This window comes from Pan paniscus, chromosome 19, assembly GCF_029289425.2.
Source record: "Pan paniscus chromosome 19, NHGRI_mPanPan1-v2.0_pri, whole genome shotgun sequence".
In the NCBI taxonomy this organism is placed as follows: Eukaryota; Metazoa; Chordata; class Mammalia; order Primates; family Hominidae; genus Pan; species Pan paniscus.
In genome coordinates, this window is record NC_073268.2 from 29,443,579 (window position 1) to 29,453,323 (window position 9,745).

A 9,745-nucleotide genomic window follows, 5' to 3' on the forward strand; every position below is an offset into this window, starting at 1 on the left:
AATCAGGGAAGAACACTAATACCTACTTTGCAATGTCGCTTTGAGAATTAAATGACAAGCTAGCATATAGAAGCACCTCAATAAATTAATATTAATTGTAACAACCACCACCACCATAACCTTCATGCAGAAATAATTACAGTTTAGGATTTGAATCCTGGCTGTCACCGTTAGGTAATATTTCCTAGCTGTAATAAAACAGCTTACACTTGTTGAGGACTCATTTTGTGTTAGATATGCTAAATGGGTTCTCTCTTAATCTTCACAACAACCCCATGAGGTAGATACTGTTATCACCCCCATTTTACAGATGTGGAAACTGAGCACCAGAGAGGCTAAATTACACACCCAAGGTGACACTGCAAGAAATAAGGGAGGGAGGCTTAATAAAAATGCAGAGCTTTTTGATTCTAAAGCTGGTAGTCTTGATTAATACCTCAGGTGCTTCAGGAGTAAATAAAGTAAGCCTCAAATTAAATAATAAATGTGAAGTGTCCTGTACATGGATATACACAATACACACTGGAGGTCTTCCACCCGAGTGGCTTTTAATCTAAAATCTGAAAGTGGCTTGCACCCTTAGATATGTGAGAGAGCTTAGTAAAAGTAAGAGTGACTGGAGGAGATCCTGCTGGGCTTGGCAGCTCTGAAGCTCCCATCGCACTCTCTGTCTTGTTCTCTCAATCTGACATGGTTTCCTGTGTCTTTTGCTCTAAGCAGCAGACCTGCTTGGACTGTAAGAAAAATTTTTGCATGACCTGTTCGAGCCAAGTAGGGAATGGGCCCCGCCTCTGCCTTCTCTGCCAACGGTTTCGAGCTACAGCCTTTCAGCGAGAGGAGCTCATGAAGATGAAGGTGAAGGACTTGAGGGACTATCTCAGCCTCCATGACATCTCTACCGAAATGTGCCGGGAGAAAGAAGAGCTGGTGCTCTTGGTCCTTGGCCAGCAGCCTGTAATCTCCCAGGAGGACAGGACTCGTGCCTCCACCTTGTCCCCAGACTTTCCTGAGCAGCAGGCCTTCCTGACCCAGCCTCACTCCAGCATGGTTCCACCTACCTCACCCAACCTCCCCTCTTCATCTGCACAAGCCACCTCTGTTCCCCCAGCCCAGGTTCAGGAGAATCAGCAGGTAAGGGCCCATTTGTAGTCTCTGCCAGTCTGTGCCAGTTTGAGGGCTCATTTTCATTTTCCTCTCCTGCCTTTGTTGTGAGAATAGGGTATAAGGCTAAGTGTCTTGATTATGTGAAGCCTTTCTGACTACTGGTGCACCAAGTGTTTTCTGGGTATCAGACTCATGTTTTGGCTTTCTTCAGAGGTGATATGCACAGTACCAATTTTTTTGTTTGTTTTTTGTTTTTAATACACACATATCCTAGTTAGACATTTTTTAAAGTTCATCATTCCAGAAATATTTTGAGAAAAGTAACCATTAAGCCATCAAATTTAGTTCTGTTCCAATTTGTCTTTCAACTTAACTCCTTTGTTGCAGTCTTCATTGGAAACTTAGTTCCTTAGTAACCATCACAAGGAATATAGGAAAGCAAAGGGCTATATGGAGGCAAGGGAGGGTGGGGAAACAGACAAAGACACTGCTTCTCTTACCAGTCACTGGCTGGAAGCAGGAGTAGTTGGCACGCTGTACTTGCATGCTGCTTCTTCATTATCCTGGGGGGCTTGGAAGTGGTAAGCTAAGAGCAGCACATCAACTGAATCATGACCCAGGCCTGGGGAGTATAGAAATGAGTAATAAACTGTCTCTGTCCTCAAAAAGCCCCCAGAAGAGGGAAGGTAGACAGGTAGACCAACTAACTACTGGATTAGAGTGAGGCCAGTGGACAGAACTGTTGTATAAGAAGTGATGATGTTGCATAAGTGCCTTAAGTGACTCTGTTATTTATAGCAGCGGCCCCTAACCTTTTTGGCACCAAGGACTGGTTTTGTGGAAGACAATTTTTCCACAGACTGGGGTGCGTTGGTTTCGGGATGAAACTATTCCACCCAGATCATCAGGCATTAGTTAGATTTTCATAAGGAGCATGCATCCTAGATCCCTCGCATGCGCAGTTCACAACAGAGTTCACATTCCTATGAGAATCTAATGCCACCGCTGATCTGACAGGAGGCAAAGCTCAGGCAGTAATGCCTACTTGCCAGCCACTCACCTCCTGCTGTGCATCCGGGTTCCCAACAAGCCATGGACCAGTACCAGTCTGTGGCCCAGGGGTTGGGGACCCTTGATCTATAGGGCTTGGGCAATATGGGGGAATTAGGAACTACAAGATCCAATTTCCACATCCACTTTTGTCACTGACTTCTTGGTCCCCTTGGGCAAATGTTGAGCCTACAACAATGAAATGAGGTTAGTAATCACAGACCACTTTTGATCTTGCCTGGATGTTGAGAGACCTGAATGCGTGATACCATGTCTAAAAGAGCTCTGAGTTACTTAGAGCTGGTATAGTGCTAGTGCTGTTGGTTCCCACACATGATGTGGATGGCTGCTGCCACTTGTTTATGATCACCTCCTTTGCCAGGACTGGGCCCCCTGATTCAGCTCTTGACAACCACTGAGGCATAAAGGCCAATGTGATAGCATAATTTAACTGCAGTAAAATCATTTAACTCCCTTTTTGGCCCGAACATGTTTTTCTCCGCAGCTGGACTTTAACTCTTTCCTAAGCTCTGACTCTTGGTCTGCTAGACAGATTTAAACTCCTGCTATACATTCTTCCCTTTTTTTTTTTTCCACTCTATGTATAAGGAGCCAGGAGAAGAACCTGAGGAATTCTTTTTCTGTAAAGAACCTTGGCTGGGCGTGGTGGTTCATGCCTGGTAATCCCAGCACTTTGGGAGGCTGAGGCAGGCGGATCATTTGAGCCCAGGCATTTGAGACTAGCCTGGCAACATGGCAAAACCCTGTCTCTACAAAAAATACAAAAATTAGCTGGGCGTGGTGGTGGGTGCCTGTAGCTACTCAAGAGGCTGAGGTGGGAGGATCATTTAAGCCTGGGAGGTCGAGGCTGCAGTGAACCATGATCATGCCACCACACTCCAGCCTGGGCAACAGAGTGAGATCCTGTCTCAGAAAACAAAAACAAAAAACCAACCAAACTTTTCAGGTAGATTTTTCAATGAAAGATGATAAGCTTCCTGTCATTAACCAGAAATTTCCAGATTGCACCTAAAGGTCACCCTACATACAAGATCTAAGTGGGTACTTTTCCTCTGAGATTTTCAAGAGACATTAATGTCTGCTTACATCCCCTGTTCTGGTGAGAGCTGCACTTTGCAAGCAGGAAAAACAGGCATGGAAGAATTAAGTAACTTACGCAGTACTGTCTGACAAGTTCGTAAATGAGCTGCACCTAGAATGTAAATTTCCTTATAATACTTGCTCAACCAGAGTTCTCTCTTTCACCTTTAGTGCCCTAGCAATCAATAGTTGCTAGGCAAGGAAGTATATACAATAAGCACAACTGTGGACAGGTACTAGTTTTGGATTTTTATTTAGCCAGTGGGCAAACTGGAAAGACAAGAGCATGCTTTGCAGCATGAGGTCGTTTCTCTTTCTAGGAAACAGGACATCTGAAAGATATCTACTTAGGAACAGGTTAGGCTCTGAAGGATTCCGGGGTAATTCCAAGGTAACACTACCTGAGAGACCAGTGAGGATCTACAGTAAGCTAAGAGAAAACATTGTTGATGAAGACACTGATTTGGATCCATCCCCATACATGTGTACTATGCATTTGATCTTGCCTTCATTTGGCATTTTGTTATTTCTACTTTTCATTTCCATTGCAGTTGGTTGCCTCTTCTTGATTAGCTCCATATTATGAATCCTAATGTGGGGTGAGTGGCTGGGGTTGGTGGGTGTCTTTGGTTTCCCAGATTGTCCCTTCACTGGCATCCCCAGAATCTGGTGGAAAAGGCCTGTGAGCTCAGACACCTCTTTGCTCTGAGCTCACAGCAGGCCCTTTGCCTGCAGGGAGCAGTGGGCGAAGAGGATCTACTTAAGGGGTTTGTGGCTTAAATGGTGATGGAATTAGGAGGCTAACAGTTCTGCCTACTCTTTGGCCAAACCTCCTAAAGGAGTACTCAGGAGGAACCTTTTGAGAAGTGAGAATTCCAAGCATAATGAAATTCCGTAAGCATAGGCAGTGTTTTATATAGTGTTAGGCTAATAGATTCTTAGATACATTAAAATACTCTTTGACTAGGTCTGGACATAGCACTTAATAATAGTGTGCTCAACATGGGGAGCACATTTCCAGAATGTGAGAGTAGTTACTAGGCAGAAAAGAAAGAGACTAGGGTGGTGATGGTCTGGAAACTTTGTCCCATCAGTGTCAGATAAGGAAGCCAGGGAGATTTAGTGTGAAGGAGGGGAAAACATGGTATAAACAGTTTGGGAAAAACAAAAAACAAACAAACAAAAACCCCAGTAGACTATGGTCTGAGGAGCAGAACCAGGGATAGGGATGGCAATTTTGGATCAGTGTCAAGAAAAACCTTGATGCCAGATAGAGAGCAGTCCAGCAGTGGAATGGACACAATGACCTTCCCTTCACCTGTCGTGCTCAAGCTGAGATTAAATTGATGATGAGTTGTGGCTACTGCCATCCTGGTGTGTGCAGAATTAATGCAGTTTTGTTCTAGAGGGCAGCTTTGTCTATTGAAATGTATTTTTGTTGTTTCTCTGCTTGACAAAGTTGGTATGAGAGAGCAGGCTTTTGTAATGATGCTGTAAGAGGCTCCGGATTTCTGGGCATGATGGGAGTACATTCTGGACATTGTGTGAGTTGAAAAGAGGCCCATGCTATGCAGATCTCTGGGACATCTCTAGATGTGATGTTACTTTTCTCTTCCCACAGGCCAATGGCCATGTGTCTCAGGATCAAGAGGAACCCATCTACCTGGAGAGCGTGGCCAGAGTACCTGCTGAGGATGAGACCCAGGTGGGGCCTCTGCTTGGGTCTGTGTCTTCACCTTTCCTCTTTCACTGGTGTTCTTTGGAACCTCTTAGCAGAGTCGAGTGGAGAGAGAATAAATGTGTGATGATAGTGCTTCCGAAATTATATTTTTGGGGTAGGGTTTAGTGTTAGTGTTCCAGGTTAACTAGTGAAGCGGTCAGTGTATTTATAAGGAGTTGTGAGGTCACAGTGGAGACAGAGAAGCCTCATGGCCCATTGTATTTCCAGTCTCTTGACTTTCTAAGAGCTGCCGGAGGGCAGGCTTGTGGTCCTGCTGTTAAAATCTTGTTCTTTTCTTGCTTCTAGCACACTGTAGCCATTGTCAAGGGAAGGAGGTCAGACAATTAGCCAGGCAGGGCCAGTCCAGAGCACAGACCAGGGAGCTGTGGCCAAGGTTGTGTATAGAGGAGTACTTGCCAGGGAAATGTGCCTCTTGTGGGCAAGCAGAAGTCTCCAGGGGAGAAGGGCCAGCACCATGCTGGGTTTCATGTGCGGCCATATTTAACCTCTACAGGACCCCTGTGGGGTAGGACTGCTCTCTCCCCTTAATGGAGGGGCAAACGGGCTCAGAGTGGTAAGCAACTTGCTGGATATTATTTAGCATTAACAGCAGAGGAGTCAAGATTCAAAATTAGGGTCATATGACTCAAACCAGCACTCCTTCTACTATACTTCTATCTAGTACTATATCACACTGATTGGTTGGTCTGTGTCTGTTTGCTCCTGAGCACAGAATCGTGGGTCAGGAAGAGATTCTAGTATATTTTGCAATGCAGAGCACCATGCCAGGTACTCATCCTGTCTCTGTTCCTACCCTTCATGAGGTCAGTCACCAAAATTATGATGTGGTGACTGCTTTGGGGTCCTTGGAGAAAGAGCTTGGGGAGGTAAGAGCTGAGCACACTGATCTCATCTTTGTCATTGCAGTCTATTGACTCAGAGGACAGCTTTGTCCCAGGCCGAAGGGCCTCTCTGTCTGACCTGACCGACCTGGAGGACATTGAAGGCCTGACAGTGCGGCAGCTGAAAGAGATCTTGGCTCGCAACTTTGTCAACTACAAGGGCTGCTGTGAGAAGTGGGAGCTGATGGAGAGAGTGACCCGGCTATACAAGGATCAGAAAGGACTCCAGCACCTGGGTGAGGGGCTATCTGCATGGTAGCTTTACAGAGCTCAGGAGTGTTTGCTGTCACTCCAAAGCATGATGGTATTGACCTGCCTCAATTTCCACACTTTTAGCCATGGAAGGAGACACCTTACATATTTGCACCATCTAATAATAGCTGTCATTTGTGGTTGAGTGTCAAAACTAGATTAGGCATTGCATGTATGTATTTATTCCTTAGAGCAACCTATGAAATAGACATTATTAGCATCACCCCTTTATCTGAAAGGTAAAATTTAACTGAAAATTTTATGGTCATAAAATTTAACTGAAAATTTTATGGTCTAAGTCCATAGCCTTTCTCACCATATGCTATCCCCTCCCTACTCACCACCACCTTGTAAGTTTTCTTACCTTAGAATAAGAATGCTTGTTCTGAAGATTTGGGAGGTAGAAAGTGAATCTACATACATGGCAGGAGAAGATAGCTGTTCCATCTGCACTTGGGCTCTTCCTTTTGTTCATTTCCCAGAGCATTTTACACTGTATCATTCAGGAGATGCCCAGGAAAATATCTGGGTCTGTGGTTAAATGAGTTTAGGGAAAAATACCTCATATCTTCATTACTGATTTATGGTAGATTTTTATATTAAAGGCAGAGAAGTCCTGCAGAAGAGAAATGTGTTTTGGCTGTTTTGAACTTAGCATTTCCTGAAATTATTTCACCACAGAATCTTCTCCTTTCCTCCCATCCCCAGTTGATTTGGTTCCTACAGAGCAACATACTGATTCCTTGCTTGGTAAGAGTGGTTGAAGTCAGGTTTCAGGCTCTCTTCTACCAGTAGCTCAAATTCATCAGTGTTAGGGGTCATCTGACTGACTCTTCACCCGATTACAGACTGAGGCCTACTGACATGGAGTCTGTTTCCCCTTTGGGATTGTTTCAAGAGTCTTCTCTCGAGTCGTCAGGACCTGGGGAACAGAACAGATGACTCCACGTGGGAACTTTATCCAGATTCTCTGACTGACTGAAACAGCTAGATAGTTCATTCTTTCTTGACTTTAATGCTGACTTCAAAATAGAAAAGGATATTGCACATATACAGTATCCTTCTACTTGGCAGTTTGTGCAAACTGGTGGAATACCTTTTCCTAAGAGTAGACCAGGCTGGGTGTGTTGGCTTATGCCTGTAATCCTAGCACTCTGGGAGGCTGAGGCAGGTGGATCACTTGAGATCAGGAGTTCAAGACCAGCATAGGCAACATGGTGAAACACCATCTCCACCAAAAACAAAAAATTAGCCGGGAGTGGTGGCATGTGCCTGTAGTCCCCAGGTACTCAGGAGGCCGAGGCAGGAGAATCGCTTGAACCCATGAGAAAGAGGTTGCAGTGAGCCAAGATCATGCCACTGCACTCCAGCCTGGGCAACAGAGTGAGGCTCCATCTCAAAAAAAATAAAAAATAAAAAATAAAAGTAGACCAGATGCACGAGTAGGAGCTTTGTGTGAGTTCTGAGCATGTAGAGTGAGTAGAGGGCAGATGTCCATCTAGGCTCTTGGCAAGCCTGGTTCCCAGCAGGGAGTGGTAAGAGTTCAGAAATGATGTCAGGGCAGTAAGAGACTGTGTTTGTACCATCATGCCTTACCTATTCAGACATCCTTCTCTTTCCTTTTCAGTCAGTGGTGCCGAAGACCAAAACGGTATGTAGTTGTTTCTGTTTGGGAATGGGCTTAGGCCCTTTTGTCCTTCCCCTCCTTCAACCCCAATCCCTTTAGTAGTCTAAGAATTCTGAGCATTTGAGCCCCCAGAGAGAGGGTGTGTGGGAAACTCACTGAGACCCAGGGGGCCTCTCACCATCTTTAGAAATTCTCTCTGCTCGCTGTGCAGGAAGCAGAGTGGAGCATACGTAGGGGCGGACTGACTGATGTGCATGTCCCTGGGCTACCTGAGCTCAGAAGCCAACATTTGTAAAACACTGAAATAGAGGAGGGGTGGCATGTATCACACTCAGCTCATTTTTTAAAATCTTGGTGTTTTCAGTTCTGGTCTGGGTAGGGAGGGTCTCTGTGTACACCTTCTGGGGAATCAGGGTGTTTAGCAGCTTCTGGTACTAACCAAAAAGAAAGAGTGGTGACCTGAGACAGCCCTATTTGTACAGGGCTGGTAATGGTTAGAGCTACTCTGGAGCTAACACATGTGCTACTCTCTGGGCACAAGCTATATATCTCAGCTCAGCTGCCACTCACTTAAAGACCACCACTGGGCCCTCAGGTACTCCCAGAACACACTGCAGAACTCCTGACCATCTGTGGGGACATTCTAAAATATGCTATGTGTTTTCAAAAGCCTCAAGGGTATATGGTTGTGAACTCCCTTCCAAGAGAGAACGTTCTTAGAGTAGTGTTGGACTAGCCTGCAGCATTTTAAAACTTATTTCAGAAGACTTCCCAAATTTATTTAGTAAAATGGCCTTTTGCTCAGAATGGGCAATTTTATGTCTGATTACTTCTAATCAGACATAAGAAACAGTTGAGCTTTTCTCAATTCCCCAAAACCATTTGGAGTTCTAGACCTACCTCCACCCTCCAACCCCCCAGCATCACCTGGTACCAAGATCAGGCTGATCTACTTGGTGCTTCCTTTCTTTTTCTGATTCCCTGGGAGAATGCTGACAACTGAGTTAATGTGTTTGTTGTTACTCCTGAGAGAATGAGTAACTGAAAATTATAAATTATTCCCATTCATCTTAGGTATTTGTATAGTCTCCAAACCTCTGTTAGGACCAACAGCACCTCAAAAGAGGCAAATGGGTTTCACTCCCTTTCACACCCAGCCTACCTCCTAGGGGGAAGTATTTCTTAACTTTTTAATAGTCCAGAAAAGAGAAAGTATAGATGCAATAAGGGAGAATTCCTCTATGGGTTGGCCAACCCCCAGATGGTAGAGGTGACTTGTGTGAGATCAGTTCCTTTTTATGGGTACCTACTTCAGGCTACAATTTAAGACATGTTGGAGATGGCTGGGCTTTTGAACATGATTTTTTCTGTTTGGTCAGCTCTACTAGGATACTGGTCATGCCCACTATATTCTGCTAGTGACACAAGCCAGTTAGCATTTATTGAGAACCCTGTGCACTCGGCAGTTGATACTGTCTGGATAGTTTCTACTCTTAGGGCAGCTAGGCAGAAGGCCATTCTAGAGCAGGTGCTGTGGGGCCAGCCTGCCTGGGTTTGAATCCTGGCTCCTCGACTTAGCAGCTTTGTGCCCTTGGGCAAGCCACTTAACTTTTTTGCCCCAGTTGGCCTCATCTATAAAATGAAAATAACAAGAGGTCCTACTTTATAGTTTTTGTGAGGCTTCAGTGAGTTAACACATGCAAAGCTTTCAGGACCCTGCCTGGCACACGGTAAGCATTCAGTAAATGTGGGATGTTGTCATTCCCTTGGGAAGATGTTCATTCATCAGACATTTAGAGTACCTACCATATAACTGGCATTGGGGGCTTCAAAGATGAATATCTAACCTCGGAGCATGGAATAAATGCTAAGCATATAATTGTAAAAATTGATTAAATATGTTGAATTAAAGAGCTCATAGTCTACTCTGGGAGTAAGTAGGCAAACTCAAAATTTTAATCCAATGTGATAAGCAGTCATGGGGGTATA

At 44.8% G+C, this 9,745-nt stretch overlaps 1 protein-coding gene across 4 annotated transcripts in view; it reads left to right on the forward strand.

Annotated features, from left to right (window-relative positions):
• RFFL (ring finger and FYVE like domain containing E3 ubiquitin protein ligase) overlaps nucleotides 1-9,745 on the forward strand; it is an 80,226-nt gene that overhangs the window by 66,811 nt on the left and 3,670 nt on the right. For 2 of the 4 annotated variants that reach the window (XM_063598685.1, XM_063598684.1), the window contains exons 2-5: nucleotides 721-1,131; nucleotides 4,877-4,960; nucleotides 5,903-6,113; nucleotides 7,757-7,780. In XM_063598685.1, the coding sequence (XP_063454755.1) occupies nucleotides 754-1,131; nucleotides 4,877-4,960; nucleotides 5,903-6,113; nucleotides 7,757-7,780 (697 nt within the window). In that variant the 5' untranslated portion in view covers nucleotides 721-753. The remainder of the gene's footprint in view (nucleotides 1-720; nucleotides 1,132-4,876; nucleotides 4,961-5,902; nucleotides 6,114-7,756; nucleotides 7,781-9,745) is intronic. The other 2 variants (XM_055101163.2, XM_034942099.3) reach the window with 2 other exon arrangements.